General features: G+C 38.3%; 3 protein-coding genes across 6 annotated transcripts in view; 2 read left to right on the top strand and 1 right to left on the bottom strand.

Annotated features, from left to right (window-relative positions):
• The window catches only part of m6pr (mannose-6-phosphate receptor (cation dependent)), a 7,945-nt gene extending 1,623 nt beyond the window's left edge, over positions 1 to 6,322 (top strand). The window contains exons 1-7 of one of the 3 annotated variants that reach the window (XM_014012624.1): positions 779 to 1,456; positions 2,210 to 2,382; positions 2,553 to 2,716; positions 2,844 to 2,953; positions 3,703 to 3,833; positions 3,928 to 4,054; positions 4,147 to 6,322. In XM_014012624.1, the coding sequence (XP_013868078.1) occupies positions 1,451 to 1,456; positions 2,210 to 2,382; positions 2,553 to 2,716; positions 2,844 to 2,953; positions 3,703 to 3,833; positions 3,928 to 4,054; positions 4,147 to 4,269 (834 nt within the window). In that variant the 5' untranslated portion in view covers positions 779 to 1,450 and the 3' untranslated portion in view covers positions 4,270 to 6,322. Of the gene's footprint in view, positions 1 to 778; positions 1,457 to 1,672; positions 2,383 to 2,552; positions 2,717 to 2,843; positions 2,954 to 3,702; positions 3,834 to 3,927; positions 4,055 to 4,146 lie in introns of those variants that run through there. The other 2 variants (XM_014012625.1, XM_014012623.1) reach the window with 2 other exon arrangements.
• A 1,012-nt stretch (positions 6,323 to 7,334) lies between these two features.
• On the top strand, positions 7,335 to 14,769 carry phc1 (polyhomeotic homolog 1). 2 transcript variants are annotated; one of them, XM_014012616.1, is made up of 13 exons: positions 7,335 to 7,483; positions 8,333 to 8,570; positions 8,659 to 8,724; positions 8,827 to 8,970; positions 9,333 to 9,491; positions 9,643 to 10,374; positions 10,466 to 10,595; positions 10,706 to 10,884; positions 10,991 to 11,054; positions 11,164 to 11,251; positions 11,514 to 11,685; positions 13,708 to 13,939; positions 14,016 to 14,769. In XM_014012616.1, the coding sequence occupies exons 2-13, from the start codon at positions 8,343 to 8,345 to the stop codon at positions 14,165 to 14,167; spliced, it is 2,346 nt and encodes a 781-aa protein (XP_013868070.1). In that variant the 5' UTR covers positions 7,335 to 7,483; positions 8,333 to 8,342; the 3' UTR covers positions 14,168 to 14,769. The 2 variants fall into 2 exon arrangements, with proteins under 2 accessions (XP_013868070.1, XP_013868071.1); XM_014012617.1 differs by having other exon boundaries at positions 8,304 to 8,570.
• Positions 14,770 to 15,703: 934 nt separating this feature from the next.
• Positions 15,704 to 21,795, bottom strand: part of styk1b (serine/threonine/tyrosine kinase 1b) — a gene marked incomplete at its 5' end in the record, with an annotated part of 7,385 nt that continues 1,293 nt past the window's right edge. The window contains 8 exon segments of the mRNA XM_014012615.1: positions 15,704 to 16,421; positions 16,519 to 16,615; positions 17,238 to 17,278; positions 17,437 to 17,645; positions 18,714 to 18,788; positions 18,906 to 19,087; positions 19,164 to 19,493; positions 21,106 to 21,276. Coding sequence (XP_013868069.1) covers positions 16,229 to 16,421; positions 16,519 to 16,615; positions 17,238 to 17,278; positions 17,437 to 17,645; positions 18,714 to 18,788; positions 18,906 to 19,087; positions 19,164 to 19,493; positions 21,106 to 21,276 — 1,298 coding nt within the window. The 3' untranslated portion in view covers positions 15,704 to 16,228.

The raw sequence follows: 21,795 nt of genomic DNA, 5'->3' as shown, positions 1-21,795 counted from the left end.
GTGTGTGTGTGTGTGTGTGTGTGTGTGTTCTGGAAACTTATTCAAAACTTACACCAAAAACAAACTTTTTTCATTCATTGACTAAGTTGCCTAAAACATTGCAGCGTGTTAGGGTTTTTAACTGAGATCACCTTTTTTTAAATAACTGACGGTATAAATAAATCGCATTTTCTACTAAATTGTGGCATAATTATGTTCAGTAAAATATTGCAATCAATTAATATTTGTTGCAATAGATAAACTCTTTATGCTATTTTTTTCCTTTCAAAGGTATGTTTTGTATTATGTGTCAGTGTTAGGCAGCTGTATGACTAGAAATTTTCATTTAAGTTTGTAATCATAAGACTTTCATTAGCACTATTTGATGACTCAACATTTGAGACAAATTGCATTAGTAAGTGCTGACAATACATAAGTATTATCAAACACTAAGGGCTCTCCAGGTTGAATAAATCTCTCAGATTTCAGTAATCTTATCAATTTGTGTTGATCTAGTTTGCAAACTGGGTGCACACGTAGAGTGGAGCATTGTTTTAGAAGCACCAACTTGATTAAAAACAAACAGATTAAAGGTTGTTTACCATTCAGATCCACTGATGATTAACTGGAGCCACACACGTCTAGAAAACAAGCTTTGCTCACAGTGACAGGTGCTGATGCAGCACAGTGAAATTTACTTTGTGGGGCTTGTAATGTGATTGAAATATGTAGAACCAATTTAATTATATTAAGACGTGTTCAAATTTATTTTTCGGGTTTTCTGAAGTCAGTAAGGCGAGGAGGTACCTACCTAGCTCTGGATTGTTTTTTGTGAATTTGATGTGATTGATCTCAAAGAATTTACTTACTTCAACGAAAAGTGAATAAAAACAAAAATGATGCGACCAGAAAGTATTTTCACTAAATAAAAGTGGCGGACAACGCTTGTCTTGTCAACGACGTGCCAGGAAAAAAAATACCAATTTTCTAGATTTTTTTTTCCCCACATGGTGTCGTGCCCAAAAAGGCATCATGTCCACCTGTAGCTATTTCTGGTCACATGACGCAAAAGTGCGATTCAGCCGCCGCTGATTGGTCAAGCTCTGCTTGGTCAGATGCGCGTGCTTCTGTTTAGTTTCACTTCCGCAGTCCGCTCATGTATCTGTAGCATATTAGCATCTGAAATAGAACTTAACACGGCTTCATAGGAAGCCTCTTAATTATCCGGGACAGAAAAAACAAATAAACTCTCGATTTATTTTTCTGTCCTTGACGCGGATTTATTTTTTTTCTGCGTAAAAAAAAACTTTGGTTTTGATGCTAGTTAAGTCAACCAGGAAGCAACATTAGCGTCGTGTTAAGAGTCATCATCGTCTGCTACTTATCTGTTTGGCTACACTGCAGACAGTTGGTATTAAACGTTTACAAAGCCAAAGGGACGACTTTCCACTCATTTACAGTAAAATAAGTCATGCAGGTAGGTGTGCGGTATTAGCAAACGTTAAAGTTTTTCAAAGTGTAACTAATTATGACTCCTTACAAAAAACAGCTTGTTTTCTTTGTGGCGAAAACCAGACATTTTGTCTGCAAAAAAGATCTTTAGATATGTCGTAGTTCCTTTTTTTCACATGACTAGTTGGGATATGTATTTTGTAATTTTAAGGATGAATGTGATTTGTTTTGTGTTGAAGAAGTCACAAAAGGACTGCTTGATTTGTACCTGTTTAATCTTAAAATGACTCGGATCTTTTATACTTAAATTATACATAATTTAAATTGAATGTTGTTGTAGAATCTGTTGAGAAACACTTCATGTATGCAATAATCTGAAAGCATTTAAAAAGTAACACATTGATGCAAATATCCAGCCATGTCTACTAATCCAGATTATACTCTAACAAACACTTTAGGAAACACAATAATCACCGTGGATTTTATTCTGATATATCTAGCCATGGGTTTCCTATTGTAACTTCCCAGAGATTAGAATGAATGGATGATTAAAGTTCCCTGTTTGTTCAGTCAGCTGTCTAAACCTTAGTATTGTTCAGCTTTACATGCAAAGGAGCAATATAGACTAACAACTTCCTTCAAGATCCTTCATATAACTGATGTTGATTTTCTTCTACCTGGGTGTGAAATATTATTTGATATAACTGAGTTATATCTGTGATGGTTTGTTGCTGTTTTTTTCATAATGTCCCACCCTCCCAACTATTTTTTTATCCAGCTGTTCAGTGTTCCCAGACAATGTCACATCACGCTGCAGACCTTCATGGTTCTGCTGGTGCTGTGCAGGAGCTGCGTGTTTGCCGGTAACGGCACCAAGGCCTGCAAACTCATACACGAAAGCCAGTCAGAAAGAAAAGTCCTTGATCGACTCGAACCACTTGTCAACAAGAAGTAAGAAATTTCAGAGTCTTATATCTTCCTGTCCAAGGCCGTTCATAGTAACAGTTCATCATGAAATCAAACCATGACCCATCATTTCTGCTTAAATGCTATCAGGTGTTTTTCTCTGCATTTTTAACCTTGGGTTAAATGTTAACTGGAATGTATCCTCATGTGGACAGCTTTACATTCGACCAAACAGAAGGGGAGGACAGTTACACGTATGTGTTCCAGTTGTGCGGAGATGCAGGGGGTGTTCCACAAGCTGGAGCTATTCAAGTGAACAAGAAGGACAAGAAGATAAAAAAAATCGGATTATATACCTTAACGAAGGCCGTAGGAGGCAGTGAGTCTCTGTAAAACATACCCGAACATAACAAAATTAGATCAAGTTTGTAGACGTATCGTCAACATTTAAAGTTTATAATTGATCTAGGGGTCTGTTTTGACATATTTTTTTACTGCCCTTTCAGGCGATTGGGTGATGTTGATATACGATGGAGGTGACAAATATGACCATCACTGTAGCCAGAAAAACCGGACAGCTATGGTCATGATCTCCTGCGACAAGAATGTCGACATGGTAAAATAATTAAAAAAAACAAATGCACACAATTTTCACTTCACCACATTTGTTTAAAATATTATTGGGAAATTTGAAAGGCAAAAACATACATGTTGATTCAGGTCTGTGAAGATGAAATATAATCCAGGTTACCTCTCTGAGTCATGTTTTCTAACTCTTAAAGGTGTAATTCAGATATTTATATGTAGGGTTTTATTGGAAAGCTTAAAAAAACGTCTTGCTTGTTGTAGATAGCTATTTGAGCAACCTCGATTTGGAGAAATAGTTTAATTCGAACCAGATTATTGAGCTAGTAATTAAGTCAAAATCTGCTGCGGTCTTAAACAACTCCCATCTTTAAAATAAAATCATACAGCTTTATGCAAACTCTATTTTGTTGACTTTTACGTCACCGGCTTATCGGCAGCAGGATAATTATTAGTTGTTCCTAACATTTCTGCAGAACCTCCCTTCGTAAGATCTGAACTTTCTATTTAATGCTCATCAGAAATCAGGAATTATACTGTGACTCACAACAAAGCAGATAGTCAGTGAGAAACATGCTCTGACATGCTCATTCCCACTTGTCACTTTCTGTCTTATGAGTAGTTTCCTACGAACCCAAGTTCAGAATTAACATTATTCTATTTTAAATCACAGTTTCGAGCTTCTCCTGTTTCATAAATGCTTTCTTTAATTTATTTTAGAATGTTCTTCCTTGTACGTGTTTATTTTTTAAGCTTTTGTGTTTTTTGTCTTGCTCTTAGGGTAACTTTAAAGTCATCTTGGAGGACAGAGAGAGAGAGCACGACTGTTTTTATCTTTTCGAGCTGGACTCCAGCGCAGTCTGTCCTGCTGTTCAGTCCCAGCTCAGTGCTGGCTCCATAATACTCATTATGTACGTAAAGATAGTCTGTAATGAGACCGCATGGTGCAGTTTTAAAAAAAGAGTCGTGATCATTAGCTTTTTTTCTTTTTCTTTTCTTTTTTAGCGGTTTCTGCCTCATGGCTGTTTACCTCATTGGAGGTTTCCTCTACCAGCGGCTGATCGTCAGAGCAAAAGGGATGGAGCAATTCCCAAATTATGCTTTTTGGGTGGAAGTTGGAAACCTAACAGCGGTAATTTTAATCTAATTGCTAAGAAATAAAGTAGAAGTATATTCATTTTTTTTTATTAATAAACCCTGATGAACTGTATTCCTTTCTTCCAGGATGGCTGTGACTTTGTGTGCCGGTCAAAAAACCGAGAGGCCTCTCCAGGTTCCAGAGGAGTGACCACAGAACCTTTAGAGGAGGAACCAGAGGAGAGAGACGACCACTTACTACCTATGTGACCTCAGTATGTCGCAAACTAGACCGAACTTTTCACTGCGTGATACTGATTACTCTTTTTAAAGCTTTTGACAAAGTTACTAGTTCACTCGTCTGTTTTCTTTACCTAATGAAGGTCACTTGCTGTTTGTGTTGTACATACACCTGTAGAACAGTGGTGCTCAGTTTTGATCCTGGAGGGCCATCATCCTGCATGTTTTAGATGTTTCTCTGCTTTGAGACACTTGATTTGAATGAATGTGATTAGCAGGCATCTGCAGAACGGGAAGACCTGCAGAAGAGCAGGGGAACGTTTGGCACCACTGCTATAGAAGGATGGCTTTATCCATACAGAGCAGACTTGTCACTCCTCTTACCCAAAACATTACATTTATGTTTGACTTCAAACAAATTAGTGATTTAATTAAAATTTGAGGGAACACAGAATTATTTCATAAACATTTGGCAAAAAAGGAGGAATTATATGATTTTTTTTTGCAACATAAAAATCAGTTATGCTTGTTCCTCTCTTTCTGCTTCCAACGATGGTTGTTTTGTGTTTGTGTTGATTGCTTAAAGCTGTCTGCACTGAAGAATTGCTTGCTGCAGGTTACATAACACCCAAGTGTTTTTTGCTGGTGAACATCAGCTTTAGTCTTTTTGTTTTGTTTAGATAGATCTATGAATGTATAAAGATTCATTCTAAGTACAGTGGGCTGCACTTACAGCCTTGTTGCACAAGTAGGAAGAGCTGCAAAAACCAAAGCTTAAGTTAATTTTTTCCTCATCCCTCTACATTATTTCTTTTAAATGTTTCTAGTTTTCCTCTTAAACCATTACAGAACTCATCTATCCTCTTACCGGCACACTTTGAACGTTAAAAACAAAGCAACAATCCTCAGTTTAAAGCAATTTTCTTTTCATGTGATTTTTCTATTCACAGATCCTTCATAAAAATGTGATATGTTGTATAAATTTGTATTTTGCTCAAAGAATTGAGCATCAACTGCAGCACACCAATGGTTCTGATTCTTCAGCTGTGTAATAATGAACAGAGGAGTAAATACATGCTGCTCTGACCCAAACTTGTGAAACTGTGGCACATAAACCAACTTTATTTCCTGTAGAAAACACTTAATCCTGATTTCCAGTTGCTGTGTCATTTTTCTTGTAAAACGGTGACAGTACTTCTTATACTCCCTCTGTGTTATTATGCCATAGTTGCAAAGTGTTAGATTTGAAGAAACGGTTCCTATGAGTTAAAGTAGTTTTACATAAATCTAAATGTAAGTATTTGAAAGGACTGAACTGCATTTTTGAGTTTGATGGGGAAAAGTTCTTGTTTTACTGAGTTTTTTTCTGTATTGATTAGTTGAAAGGTTTTTTCTTTTTTCATCACCATCATTTATGTTTACTAAAGTTGACTTTTTTTTTTTTGCTTAGTTTATGAAATAATCAACTGCATTATGTGGTGGGAATGCTCTCGTTTGCTTTAAGTGAATAAAAATGTGTCCAAGTTTGTGAGAGTGCAGAAGTTTTGAGCTAGCTCTGATTTTGTATGTATTATATGTTACTTCTAAGGAGCAAAACTTTACAAAAAAGTGAAATGGTCTCTGTTCTTGGACTTTTTCTTTTTTTTTCTACCTATCTTTTTTCTTTCTTTTTTTTTTTTTGTGTGTGTGTGGGGGTGGCTTCTTTTTTTTATTTAGATTTTCTTGCTTGTTAGGACCTTGCCATTCTTTGCAGATTTGCATAAACCATTTTGACTTGTTACATCATAAATAAGCATCCAAAAACTGAAGGTTAAATTATGTTTCTGAAGAACTTTTTTTTTTTTTTTCAGATCTAGGGTCCAGTTTTTCAAGTTGTTTTTTGTTTTTCATAACACAATATGCACAATGTTGATACTCTTAGGACCAAGTAGTTATTATTATTATTATTTAAATCTCAGAAATAAAATATATAGTAATGGCATGCATCTCAGGACTTCAGACAAAAACACAGGTATTTGACTTAAATTTTCAAATCATGGACTTTCCTGTTTGCTTTTTTGATTCTAATAAACCATAAAACTCATTGTGTACATTTAGCTGCTGACTAAAAGCATGGGTTTATGATTTTCACATTTGACCATACTTATTATTTATATAATTTTACTGCTGTGTAAAATTATTTCAAAAATTAAATTTTATGCCTTCTAGAATACTTAATGCATGCAAAGATTTTTCAAAAAATATCAATCGTCTAGCAAAACGTGCACATTTACACTGCCTTCTCATTTTTGGTCAAATAAAAACAACATATTTAATAATGGTTTCTGAAACTGTACCTATATACTGTATCTTTTCTTATTACAACAGATACCTCAAAAATAAATACAATTAAATACAATAAAATTCTCTGTAAGGCACTTAACTGCTGTTTTTCAATGTATTCCTAACTATGTTTTGCTTTTCTATGCAGATTTTGATCAGTACAGACAGCTAAAATCATTTTTGACATTATTGAAATATGTAGGCAATTTTATTTAACATTTTGGGTGGTAATGATATGGCTAAAGGGCAACTTTTTTATCTTTGAAATGTGCTGCAGTGGTCTAAATCACGAACCTATGATCAATAATAATAATTAAACTTTGTAAAAAATATATTACTTGCTAAATATGTGCTTAGTTTAAAAAAAGTTCAATGTTTTATTCAGGAAATATTCGATGTTCGAGAGGCTTTTGTTTATTTTGAAATTACACTTAAAGCCACAGTTCAAAGCCTTTCACTTCTGGTGTTTTGTTGAGGTAAGTAACCCTGAAATAATTTGTTGTCCCTGTCTCGGGAGGGCGCACAAAGCAGGAATGTCAGAACCGATAAGCTCAACAATAAAATCACACACACACACACTAAATTAAAACCTTTAACAATTTCGAGGTTTATTTGAATGAAGTTGTAATTTAGACCCGTTTTTCCTGCCTGGTTAGTAGCTGCAGAGACAGGAGGCACTGATTCTTCCGATTGTACGAACCTCGGCACAGCACCAGCTCGGTCATTTTTCTCTTTCCGAAGCTTATTTTTGCAATAGCGCCCCCTACCTCTCTCCAGCGAAAGAGCACCAACAAAAAAAGGGGGCGGGGTTTCACTGCAGTGAAAATCTTCACCCAAGTATCGTTCCCAGTAACAAAAACAAGACCACCGAAGTAAATACATTTATTTTAACCGTGAAAAGGACAGGCAGAACCAAAAAGTGGTAAGCACGTAACTAAAACAAAATATACTGGCGTGTTATAAGGGTTACAATTGGTAGTTTTCTGTCTGTAGAAAGCAGCTAATGTTGCTAAGTAGTTAGCCTGTTTAAAACTTAGTTATACAGTTTCTTTTGTTGTGTCAGCTGTTTAACGTTTTCACCTAAAAACATTACTGCAACCACTGTTTACCCCGCAACAGCCCTACCTGCTTACTGGTTGAAGTGTTTGTTAATGAGTAGCAACACTGGTAGCAACACAGTTAGCCACCGAAGTGAAAAAGTCTCGTTTAGTTGATGCTTCGAACTTTTCTCTGAATAATCAACTCATCGTGTTGACAGCTGCTTAACTAATGAAAATACCCAAATGCTGCTGCATATTGTTAATTCATTTACTTTTTTTAAAACTTTGATATTGGTCGTGGCGGCGATGTAAAAGCCTAAATGTACCTTTGTTCACTGGCCAAGATGAAGTATCAACAACAACATCAGCATCATCTCTGTTAAAGTTTTTAATAAAACCCTAAAAGTTTAACACCAGGTTTTCCTAAACTTGAAACAAAACATTTGAAGTAATAAAAACTAGTGTAATTTATTTTAGTTAAGCCAAAGTTCTGTCATGCAAAGACTAGGATTGAACGTCTGAATAAGACAAGTTTACCCTTCAAACAACATCAGCTGGTCTCCTCTAGACCTAGACGTTTACAGACTTGTTAAAAGAAGTTGGGTGCTTCACAGTGCTAAGCATGATATTGTCCCAACATTTTTTTTTATGTGCTACTGCCTTTAAATTGAAAAGGATCTTTTTACAATTTCTTAATTTCAGCATTTGCTATGATACAACTTGTTGTTTAGAGCAAGAAACATGGATGCAAGTGAAGACCAAAATGCAAACGGCACCAACGGAAATCCTCAGACGACTGGGAACTCCCGACCCCCGCAAATAGCCCACATGTCTTTATGTGAAAGGCAAGCTGTGCAGGCTCTCCAGGCGCTGCAGAGACAGCCTAATGCAGCTCAGTACTTTCAGCAGCTTATGTTGCAGCAGCAGTTCAACAGTGTCCAGCTCAACACCTTGGCTGCGGTGCAACAGGTGACCAAAAATACAACAACAACTTCTACCCAAAGCAGAAACACAAACCTGTGAAGTCTCTAATCTTTCATTTCATTTGTTACATCAGGCCACGCTCGCAGCTAGTCGCCAGTCCAATACATCAAGTCACAGCATGTCCCAAGTTCCCACCACTGTAAGTTTATCTACTGGTAAATGATGCAACGAGTGATCTTTTTCAAGCAGTTTATCGATTGTATTAGCTACAAAAACTATTTTTTTATTATTATTTCTGCAGGTCAACCTAAGCACTACATCTGCAGGTGGTACGATGACTAGTCCTCGTCCACACGGTCCAGTTACCTCTGCAGCAACAACAGCTCTAAATCAGTCGGTGCTACTAGGTGGAAACTCAGCAGGACAGGGGCAGATGTATCTCAGAGTGAGTTCATAATAAATACAACATTTGGATTAATATTTCCTGTTAGTGGAAACTACATGCATGTGTTAAATTAGCAACTTATGAGACTTTTGAGCAAACCAAGGTCCACATCTTAGTTTCATCTCTGCAGTTAAAAAGAAATAAAACAAATAAAGAAAAACCTTTCCTCCTCCAACTCCAGTGTGAAAAATACAACTACGGTTGTTGGTTAGCATAGGCCAAAAGTGTTAGTGTCAAAATCACAGCTGTGAGAAAAAGCTCTGGATTAATTTTCTATAAAATATCAGCACTGTGTAATAATCAGGTGTAAGGAGCTGGGCTGTCGACTCAGATTAAATTAATCTGTGCTGCTCTTTTCTTAGGTCAACCGCTCTCTTAGAGCTCCGCTTGCCTCTCAGCTCATTTTCATGCCTGGTGGGACAACAGCTACTGTGGCAGCTGTTGCTCAAGCACAACCACAGCAGCAGCAGCAGCATGAATCTGCTGCCACCTCTGCAAGTGTCCACTCTGACAGTGATCAGGTTTGACTACAACATTTTTAACACTTGTGCAGTTGGAGGCAGTGGTGCATCACCCTTCTGTCTTCCTCACTCACACTACTCATACTGCTCCAAGGCTTAATTCATCAAAAAAATGTTCCTTTTATGTATTATTATTATTATTATTTCCTAGGTGCAGAACCTCGCTCTACACTGTGCTTCCACTCCCAAAGCAGCTGCTGTCAAATCTGAAATTTTAGATCGGAAAGATGCTGCTGGTTTTTCTCTCTGTCAGCAGCAACAGACTTTCTCCCAAACAGCTCAACAGCAGCAACAGATGGCCAAAACCTTTAATCAACAGCCTGCTGCTAGCTCGATAGCTGTGAAGGCAGGAAACCAGCCTTCCATGACTGTCACTCCTGCTGCCTCTGTCGCTCCTTCGTCGTCCTCCTCCTCTCCTGCGCTCCCTCTGTCGCAGCTCCTCCTGAGCACCTCTGCTGCTCCCGTCATCTTGGTGCCCTCGTCTAACGTCACGACCTCCACCCAGGGCTATCCCATCGGCTCGGTGGCTCCAAAGGCCAACATGAACACTCAGACTCTGGTGGTGCACCCCGTGCAACAGGCCAGCGCTAACATGGAGAAAGGTCCTGTTCCAATCCAACCCAAGACCGCTCAGGGACACCGCTTACCCATTCAGCTGTCCCCCCGAAACCCACCTCCCATTCTCCCAGCTCCACCGTGCAACAGTCAGTCTACCATGGGGGGCCACAACCCTCCCCGCATCCCCGTACAGCTGGTGGGAGCCAGGCAAGGCTTGGCAGGAAACGCACAAGCTGTGGCTCTGACCCAAACACGAAGCGGCGCGGCCCAGGAGAGTCCGTCTGGTGGGACCGTTACCTCAGTCTCCAACAGCAATACAGCTGTGGTAAGATCAGATTACAGAGCTCAGGTGGTCTTCGTGTCACTCTGGAAGGGTTTGTACCAATGCATGTATATTATTCTCCACATATTTTTAGACCAAACCAATTGTTGGCTCTTTGAAGAGAAAATCTGACTGTGACGCAACAAATGACACGGCAGAATCTAATCCAGCACCCATGAAAGACTGTGCTCCTCCTTTATCTCCAGCCCCCACAAAGGACTCAGGTGGGTCAACTTCAAATCAAGCCAAAAACTACTTCCACATGAGTTTGACAATTCTAACTGTAGCTCTGGGAAATAGTTACAAATCTAATAAACTCACTTTGTTTCTGCAGCTCCTCTGATGGAATCTATATTCTCGTCTCCTCCGACCCTCTCTCTGCCTCCACCTTTGTCTAGAGTTGGACACGGGGACAAAGACAGGGTGCCAGTTCCCCAGGCGGTGGTCAAACCTCAGGTTCTCACTCACCTCATCGAGGGATTTGTGATTCAAGAAGGAGCTGAACCCTTCCCTGTAAGGGCATACTGTACTTCCATCGTTTCACAGAAGTTAAAAGTATTAAACTGAATGATGGCTTCTGAACAGCATCTTAGCTTTGATCTTGTGTTTGATGTCTCAGGTCGCTGGCTTCCTCAAAGACAGAGATTTTGCCTTGGTTGGCCGCACAGAGAATGGACCCCCATGTAAGTAGAGGGGTTTCTTTTATTCATTAAGTGTGATAACTCCTAAACAACATGCATTTTTGTGTCAGAGCTTTGATTGTGGTTTTTTGTTTTGTTTTGTTTTGTTCAGTGTTAAAATGTGAGTACTGTGGATGCATTGCACCAGCCAACCAGTTCAGGGGATCGAAGAGGTTCTGTTCTAATACTTGTGCTAAAAGGTATGGCTTTCTTTACAATGAAACTTTTAAATTTAGTATTATTTAAAAAACACAACTTTTGGTTGTTTTGCGCAGGTTTACTGAAGCCCTGTTTCATTTGATTAAAGCAAGAAAACTGTGTTTTTGATTTGAGTTGCACTTGATTTGTTTGTCATTACGGTTTCCTCAGATTTGTTTTGTGTCTAATCAGTTGCAGCAAAAGTCAAAATGTTAAAACAGAGGCATTATTAGAATCATTCAAGAGAAGTCCCTTCACTTCCAGGTATAATGTAAGCTGCAGCCAGCACTACAAGACCAGCAGAGGGCGGAGTGGTGCAGGGCTGTCGCCACGCCCAGCGGCCACAGAGAGCTCAGCACGGCGCAAGGGTTCTTCCCGCAAGAGCAGCTCTGATACTGCCTACAGTAGAATATCCAACAAGCACCGTTCTGTCAAGGTTTGTGTTTAAACTCTCATCAACAAATCCCAAAGAGTTGATGTCTTTTCACTTGGTCTCTTTTTAATCAAACATGTTTCCTAAAGGCACTCATTGCAATGTTATGAAGACCAGGAAAAAATAATCAGAAAGGAAGAAACAACTAGACATGGGTTTTTACGATGTAAAAACAAGTGTGCATTGCCATGTAGCATGTCTTTACCTGCAGCAGTGGACTTCCAGAATGAACTGTGACCAAGTTCAAATGCGTTTTCTATACCAGCTTGTGCTTGTCAAGTCAGCAGGTGTTTGTAATGAGGATAATTGTGTGACAATATGATATTTGTAGAGATTTTTTGTTAAAGTTGCAGTAGTTGGGTTTTGAACCCTGCTCTCCCACATGAAAGTCCATAAAGTTAACCATTAGACCATTTGAGCTGTGGCGGAGGGCATTGCCAGGGTTTGGTTTGTATGTGTGCAGAAAGAGGCCACATCGCCAATGAAATTGTTGACACTAAATTGCAATATATTACAACAATAGAGCAATATTAGGGCATTATAGTAAAACACCAAAATACAATCATATTAGTATTGTAACCACTGAACTATTGAGATTAAATATTATTAAACTATCGTTCAGTACTGAGTAGATACAGCAGGGGGCAGTAGTGGAACAATACAAGGCTCCATTGACTCACATTATAAATTATTAAACATTAATATTTCAAAAACTACAAGTTGTACAGACACCAAAAAGTATAGCCATCATTTAGCACAGGCGCTTTACAGATATAAATTACAATGGCAGCTCTAGGACAAAGTATGCAGGAGGAGAAGCATGCCAAAGTGGACTTGACTTGGATGGGAAACGAATCACAATAGTGTGCATTGCCAATGCAATGCACACTGAAAACAAATTTGGAGGCAGAAACAACTGAAGAATCTTCTCTGAGATTCTTGTCCACTTTCACCAAATTTGTTCACCTACACAGACTGTGACTCGAGCTTCAGTGTGGCATTTGTCAGATTCAGACAGGTGATTTATTTACTTTTTTTTTGGAGGGTTGGGGGGTGATTATCAACTTTTTGAGTTTTATATCATGTTAAAATGTCATCCCCTCATCAAAAACATACCCTGAATGTTGTTTTGGCTCCTTCATGCATGTTTGAGAAATCCTTGACTGTCCTGTGGTCACGTGGAGCTGTCTAAACACTTGTTGGTACAAAGGACCACCTATTTACACAAAGCTCCTCCCCGAAGCTCAGTCTGCAGCCAAGCTCCTGCCCCACAGAACACCCTTACCACAAAGCATTGTTTGAAAACACGCTGAAGTGGAAGTGTCAGAAATGGTAGGAGGTTCTTACAACGACAGAAGCCAAATAGGCTATGATGCAAAGTCAAATTCATTTTTGATATATACAGCATTTTCATAACAACTGAAGGTAACATACTTGATTGTTGTATAGAACCGAACTAAGTGCCTGGAAAATACGACACCGCCCCTTGTGTACCCACATTTCAGAATTACAAATCAATGTATCTAGAAAACTACAGGAGTAAACCTTTTCAAACGGCACCTTTAGATATAATCCAAGAGAACCGTTTGTATTGTTGGATTTTATGATTTGCAATGAACAGCTTTAATGCTGTTGACTCTATCAATTTCTGTAATAAGCTCCAGTTTCCTAACTGGATGCTGTAAATTGTCTGAGAGCCATTTGAAGTCCTGCACATAAATAAGACAGGCTGTCTGAAAAATACTAACATACTGTGTTGTCCAGAACTGCAGTCCATCAGATTAATAAAGCAGAACCAAACCTGTTGCTTCCAGAGCTGGATACTGATTTTTTTAGGTGAATTGTTTGCAGCACAACAAGATGTGTTTTCTTGTGAATTTTACAGTAATCCATCTTCTTCACAACTAAACCCTGGTGGATCTGGAATATTTGTCAAACTATTTTATTTCCACACACGATAAGGAATGCAGCGGGAAACGTTTTGATATTTGACGTCATGTTTTAATCTCTGCTGTCTCCATGTAGTGCAACTCAGAGTCCAGCCGCTCAGAAGACATGTCCAGCGACGGAGGGGAAGAGGAGGAAGACTATTCTCCTTCTCCGTCCCCGTCCTCCTCCTCGCGCTCCTGCTCCCGAGCCGAGCACAGCGCCCCTCAGTCCGACAGCTCGGCTCCACTAGAAGGCGCCAACTTCCTGTCTGCGACGCCCGCTCAGTGGAGCGTGGACGAAGTCTGCAAGTTCATCTCCTCGCTTCAAGGTCGGCTCCGGCGCCATCTCAAGTTGTTTCAGAGCATGTCAGTCTCTCGGCTGATCGTGTCTTCTTGTCTGTGCAGGTTGTGAGGAGCTGGCTGCCCAGTTTCTGTCGCAGGAGATCGACGGACAGGCTCTGATGCTTCTGCGAGAGGAACATCTGATTTCCACCATGAATATTAAACTGGGCCCGGCTCTCAAGATCTGTGCCTCAATCAACAGTCTGCGCGAGTAAGGCCTGTTGGTCCTCTCTGACGTCTCGATGAAACGAACACTCGGACTCTGAAAACTGAAATTCTTGGAGATGGTGGGATGTTTTGATCCAAATAAAGGAGGACTGTTAGTCAATCTGAGACACGCTGATGGATCCTGTTCCTGTGAGCAGACTGTGAATGTAGATGCATCTTCTGGCTCAATCTGTTCAGCTGTCAGGTGCAGAAAGAAACACACTGCCTTCAAACGATGCTTTAACTTTAGTGTCATGGTCTGAAGTGATATTTGTTACATTTATGTGTTGTAGTCCTTTATATGTTTTTGTCATAGATGTTTAACCCAGGCTTCAATCACATCTAAAACGACACTCATAAAAGCCTGTTTTTTATTGTTGTATTTTAGTTCTCATTAACACTCATTGAAAATTTAGTTTTATACTTTTTTCCTTTTTTATACTGTAGTACAATCAGAAATATTTTTTTATGAATTGAATGTAGTTTTAGTAGCTTTAATGGGTTTATCCACCCGAAAACAGTATTTCTCATGCTTTAATCTCTCAAGGGCTGTTTAGTGCTCCTCTCTGTACACAAAACTCAATAAACATGGCAGGTTACTAGAATTGAATAAGTGCTCTTCTATCCACCTACCAATCCATTTTCTTTACCTGCTTCTTGTTTCCAAGTCACATTTAGCTGATGCTGATCTCCAGCAGTAACTGGGAGAAGTGAAGGACACCCTGGACTAGTCAGAAGTCCATCACCAGGACACATGGAGACAACATCTGAGTGTGAACAAACTGGGTGTCAGGACATGGCAATTTGATTCTCGATACAGTGCAGCCCTATTTGATTCAATTTTGATAGTTACATATTTACCAGTGCTGGTGACTCAACAAAATTGGCAAAAATATTATTAAATTAGATATTTTTAATTATAAAAAACCAAAATGTGTCCAAATCCAGAGTTCAGAACACTGTTGGCTATTTCACTTCATTATCGATCTCACTTGCAGCTTGCTGGTCCTCACTCCAAACCAGAATAAAATATTAAATATTAAAAGAAAGACAACCAATATATTGTTTTTTAAAATTGATATATATTGATATTTTCATTTTAAAGAGGAAACCTCAAACAGTATCTGGATATTAAAATTTAGCAGCTGGAAAGAAAAAATAAAGGCTTTGCAAACTCACTGAGAAAATGACAAAAAGTTAAAAGATTTTTTTAAAATCAAAATCATGTTTTTTGTAGCTACAGCTCAAAAAGGGGCTTTAAAGATATTTTCTATTTTAGATGTTTTATTGAAACGATCTGTAGATGAGGTATTTATTATATTTCGACACAGTGAAATTGTTGCAAACGTTTTTAACCAATGCACTACAGCTGCCTGTCTGTACAAACTGTCACCGTTTAGTGAGGTCACAGGATCGCCTTTCTGTGAGGTTCTCTCCAGTTTCCTCCCACAGATCAATGACATGCATGTTAGGTTAACTGGTTGCTACAGTACACCACTGTCTAACACTAAAAAAAGCTTGAAAATGAAAAAGGTCCAGCCTTGTGGCAGTTCCATGTTTTTATTCACATTATATTATATATTATGTAAACAGTTTCAGCTCATTTCTTAATCTTAGGAATACAAGCCACCTGATCTTTAAGAGCAAACCAGCTTTAAATCACAATGATAGCTCCTTCATTTAATACAAATATCTTGGTAACATACATGGTAAATTTCTTACTTATTTGGCTTCTTTTTATACAAGATTTGCAAACCATCATATGTGGATGGTTTAAGCATCAGGTTGATGATGTGAAAAGTTCACAAGTCAGTTTTACAAGATCTTGAGCCTGTGCACCAAGACGACATGTTTTAATTTCCCAAACGAACCCTAAAATAATCAGTTTTCCAGCTGACACAGATACATGAACATTGTTTTCAGGTCATTTTACATCTTAGCTGTGAAAATCTAAACTTTGAATTACTTAAAATAATTTAGGAACACGTTTAATGCATCTTGTAAAAGCTCCTCGTCAGGTTTTCAGACCATAGTGCAAATATTTCTTCTTCAGCAGAAACAGGGACGGATCAGAAAACAGTGTAGCTGTTGGTTTCTCCGTATCCCGCCTCCTGCAGGTACTGCTCCACGTTAATGGGCCCGGATGCTTTCAGGACTCTGTCTGAGGCACTTTTTTCTCCCGAAACAAGTTTTTGGCTCACTTCAGCCAGCAGGGGGCGATCTTGTTCCTTCCACTGGCAGCAGGCTTTAATGAGGGCATATCTGTGGAAGAAAGAGGTTTTTTTTTTAGATAAAAGAGTGGAAAGTCTGTAACGACTGAACTTTTTCACTTTGTCTGGAGCGTGCAGCAGACACTCACAGAGCGTTGGAACAGTTGGAGGGCTTTTTCAGACTTTTTCCTCGTTGGTGGAACTGCAGGAGCTCGTTAACTGAAATTTCTGCAAACGGAGCTTCACCTAGAGCAGGAAAAAAAAACAAGAATAATAATTAAAACTACCAGGTGCAGAGAAGTATGAATCATACAAGAACAGGCAAACAAAAGCCTTACAATATGTATTATAGGCACATTTCAATAAAAAAAAAAGATGCAGGAGTTTTAGTTTTAATTTTTCACTGAAATCAATTTTTAGTAATAAATGAATAGATTAATATTTAAAACATCAATGCTACACAAGATAAATAATTGGCTGCAAGAGAATAAAACAAAGAAACAATTCTATTAAAGATAAACTTACATTTTATTTTTGAAAGCTCAGTTAAAAACACGTCATAAGTAGAAAAGCTATTGAGGAGACTAAAATTTAATTTTCCTAATTTTTACTCCAACTAAATAAATTACAGAAACTTGTAGATGATTGGATGAGTCAGAACAAATCATTTTGAGAAGTTGACTGATGGTCCTATTTTTGGACTAATTTAGTCAATTGAATGCACAACAATTGGGGGAAAGCCAGTTAAACCTCCTCTACCCCCACACCCCCCAATTTTTATTTTATTTTATTTTTTGCTCATTTTCAAAGTCCCTGATAAAAGGTTTTTAAACAGATGTTTATTCACCAAAATTGCAGTCAGACTTACCCAAAGTGGCCATTTCATACAGTAAAACACCAAACGACCAGCTGGAGGAACACAGAGGTTACAGAACATCAGCTGACAAACTTTGATGTCTTGAATAAATATTTCTATTGATTTTAAACTGCAGCAACATTTGTTAGAGGCTATAAATTTGATTCAATTGTCAAAATAGGTGTTGTATGAATAAAAAACTAAGACTCACACATCACTTCTCTGAGTGGCAGGTTTCTTGACCAGCATTTCTGGAGCCTGCCACTTCTTCATGCTGGGATCTTCCTTCTGAGTGGCCTTCTGGTCCTTCCTGGTGTAGACCCCGTGCAGACCCCAGAGCTTCGCTGTCAGCTGCTTACTGACCAGAACGTTGCGGGCTCGGATGTTTCCATGCAGGAGGTCTTTGCTGTGAAGAAACTCCTGATGATTCAGCAAGAAACAAGGATTACAGGATTAAATAAAAGCATCTGTAAGATCTTCATAAAGACTTGGAAAAAGACTGAAAGATAAGGATGCAAAGAAAAGATAATTGTTTAAAATGTGGGACTTTTTCTATATAATTAATGTTTTATAGTCTCCATGAATTAACTGGAGTATGAAAAGTTCAGCTTGAATGTTGAATGACTCATGAAGAAGCAAAATCTGAATTGTTAAAGATAAAATGAACAAATCACTTGCTAAATGCTAGATAATAAAAGCAAAAAGTAGCTAAAAGTAGTAAAATAGTAGCTACAGGTTAATTGTAGCAAAATGCTAGCAAAAAGTAGGAAAAAGCTAGGTAAAATCAGAATATTAAATAAAAGTAGAATATCAGTAGCTAAAAAAAAAAAAAAAAAAAAAAAGCAAAGGGTAGACCAATGCTATAATAGCTAAATGTAGCTAAACCAGGTAAAAACACAGTAGCAAAACACTAGCTAAAAATTAGCAAAGCTAAGGTAGACTAGAACTAAAATAGCTAAATGCTAACAAAAAGTAGCAAACGCCTAGGTAAAAACAAAGTAGAAAAACACTAGCTACAAGCTAGCTAAAAATATCAAAAAGTAGCTGAAGTTTAGCTAAAAGCTACAAGTAGTTATTGTAGCAATAGATCAAAAGTAGCAAATTACCAGATAAAAACAAAATAGCAGAAGAGTAGCTAAAAGAATAGCAGTAGCTAAAATCTAAAAAAAGCTAAATGTACACTAAATCCTAACAGCTAATAGAAAAACCGCTAATAATAAGCAAAAGGCTACCTGAATGTGGCAGAACAGGAGCTAAAAGGAGCTAATTTTTTAGAATTTATAATATTTCAATGTGTTTCTATAGGGACATACTTTTAAGTAAAGTGTAAATTTAACAATCAACAGTCGTAGCACCCATTTCCTGATTGAGCTGCAGAAGTATTTCGATTACAAAATAACTAAGAGGAAAACAACAGAGATGAAGCTGAAGCAACATTCACACATTGATGCATCATTCAGGTGTCTGCAGTGTAAAAAGTGTACAAACCAGAGCGGAGGCCACATGTTTGGCCATGGTGAATAAAGTTCTCTCTGTCATCTCACAGGGAGGATCCACGTTGTTCTGAAAAGAAACAAACAGATGTTGAAAAGATCCACATTTGGACAGAAGAACCTTTTCTTCTGCTTTAAACTTTATATTTTAAAGCTTGAAGTTCACTGCAGAGCTGCGGGTCTTCACCTGTCTGCATCTCCACAGGTAGCTGAGCAGGTCCCTGTTCTCCAACTCCTCCACCACCGTGACCAGAGGGGCTCGGAGCGAGACCACTCCCAGCAGTTCTGGCAGGAAAGGATGGGGTCCCAGCTGGGACAGGAAAGATGCAAAGCCCAGGAAGCTGTGTCTCTCTGTGGCATCAGCCGAGTCTGCAGAGAAGATGGAGATGATCAAGCTCCGACTTCAAAGATCTAATAAGAAAAGTCAATCAAAGATTTTTTATACCATTCAGGACCCGCAGGACCACATTCCTGTTTTCCATGCGCGCCCTGTAGAGGGACACAGAGGAGTCAGGGCGCAGGGAGAAGGTGGTGGGCAGAGGGGTCACCAAGTTGAAGGATTCAGGCAGCCTCTGGCGGGGCAGCTCTCTAGGCTGGACAATGGGACCAAAACTGCTTTTGGTGGGCTCTGGGGGGTCGTGTGGAGGATTGTAGGTGGTTGTGGTCGTGGAGAGGGTTTTGGTAATAAAAGGGTTCGCAGGCTGGAAGGTGGAGTATGAGTTGGGCATGTCCAAGGCAATGCTTTCATGTTCGAGTACATTGATACCTGGTGGGGCTGAAGACAGAGACCAGAATTTAAACATGAGACAGAAAGACCTGCCTGAAAAACTGAAGAGGTTTCTGTGAAACCAAACATTGGTTCTTCTTCGTGAACAGGGGGATTTGGTCCAAAACATGAAACCAGTGGTGTATAAAGTACATTTACTTCTTTACAGTACTTTAAGTAACCTCTGTTAAGGGTTCTGTAATTTTACTATTGTTTAAAATCGTAACTTTTACTTTTATGTTGTTACATTTAAAACACAAAAATGACCTTTTTACTTCTTTACATTAAAACTAAACACATCGTTAGACATTTCAAAATAAAATATGACCAAACTCATCATAAAAAGAAGTTGTTTATGCACTCTAAAAAATGACTTGTTACATTTACTTAACCAAGTCATGTACACTTGGGTATTCGTACTATCAAAACAGAGTTGAGTAAATTTACACAACTCTTTTTAGTGGAACCAGCTGACATAAGTTCATCAAGTAAACTTCACACTTCATTCTTAGTATGTGTAAAAGTGCTTTTACTTTCCTGATAATTGTGAGCAGTGTTAGGACTTTTACTTAAGTACTTTTCTTGTCAGTGAAATTCATTTTTACTAAAGTCATTTTCTTTATTTTCACTTTTACTTGGTTATTTTGTTTCTCAGATATACAGAATACCTCTGCATAAAACTAAATGTGGTGTAATATATTTTTTACTAATCATCACAAAATTTAGATTTGCACAACTATTAAATTAACATTTTTGGAGGACTAAAAGTGAAAAAGGATTCATTTTAACCCTCCTGTTGCCCTTGGGTCAAAATAACTGGGGTCTTTTGTCCCAAGTTCATCGGAACGATTAATACATTTTAAATGTACTTCTGCTATTTTATATTATAAAACCATATTTTGCAGTATTTTCATTGTTGCAAATGTGGCTTCAGAACCTGTGATGTCAAAAAACTACAAATTGAATAAACAAACGCGAAAAGTAATTCCACACAATTTTTTCTTGATGTAGAAATTGTGTTATCATTTAAAACAATATCTGGATCTAATCAATTTAACCTTTTAGGGTTTTTTTTTATTTAAGTAGACTACTTAATTTTGTAGCTCAAACTAATACTCCAAAGTATGTTTTTTTCATAAACGTCAGATTTGTTTGATTTCTCACCATAAAAGTCAGATATTTCAATTAAAGAAAAAAATACTTGTGCTTGAACTAGTATTTTGTGACTCACAAGAATCGTACTCTAAAATCAGACTGCAGAGCCGGCTCAGTTCAGTCAGAATTAATTCCAGCTTGAGAACCAACAATAGAAGAAAAATTGTCAACCCTAAAAGATTATTTTGACCCAACCTCCGATTAACAGATGACATAAATATTAAATGATATTTTTAAAATCAACAGGTCAATCAATGGGTTCAAAATGTCTAATGTGTTTTGTTTTGTGTTTTCAAAACGTTAAATTGCACAATACATTGTAACAATTTTTTAAAAATACAGGTGAAAAGTTCATTTTCTTGAACTTTTTCAGACAACTAATTAGAATACCATCATAAAAAAACAAGATAAAACTTCATGTCAAACCTTTTAAAACCAAACAACAAGTCCAAGTCCAGACACGTACCATCGATGCCGTGCAGCATCCTCCTGGTGTTGGCCTTTTGGGAACGGGGTCGGAGTTTGTCCACCTTCTCTGGGCAGAAGTGGAGCAGCAAAATGAAGACCAGCGTGACCGTGAAGCTGGCAAGCAGGAGGATGGGCACCACGATGACCTCCTTCTCATACACCCGAATCTCTGCACACAGGAAGGACGCCACGCAGCAGGAGGTTAAAGACATGTTTGTACAGGAGGAGAGCTCCTATTTTACTAATATTAGCAAAATACGAAGATGTCTATGTCTGTCTGTTAGCAAAATATCTAATAAACCACTGGACAGATTTTTACGAAGCTTGCAGAAAGTAATCGCTGGACGTATCTCTACAACTGATTAACTACTGAGGTCAATTTAATTCAAAATGGCTGCCACAGCAGATCGAAATAAGGCAACACAAAAATGACTATAACTCAGTCATTTTCATAAATATTGGTAAAAAAAATTTGGTTCTATTTCATCCCTACTGACCGCCAGAGGGCGGTGCTAAAAGCACTGAATGTTCCCTTCGCGCATGCGCCTTTAGAGCTGAAATACCAACAGAGTCACACCTGTGACACACCTGTGACCTGTGGGTGGAGAGAGGAAGTGATGCCACCATGCCGGCCGTCGGATACTTTTCTCATCAGCAGCTCAGTTGTTGGGCTGCTCAAACCGTGGAC

Source organism: Austrofundulus limnaeus, unplaced genomic scaffold (assembly GCF_001266775.1).
Source record: "Austrofundulus limnaeus strain Quisiro unplaced genomic scaffold, Austrofundulus_limnaeus-1.0 Scaffold93, whole genome shotgun sequence".
In the NCBI taxonomy this organism is placed as follows: domain Eukaryota; kingdom Metazoa; phylum Chordata; class Actinopteri; order Cyprinodontiformes; family Rivulidae; genus Austrofundulus; species Austrofundulus limnaeus.
Note: the sequence above shows the minus strand (reverse complement) of the source record. Positions and strands in the feature narration are given on the sequence as shown.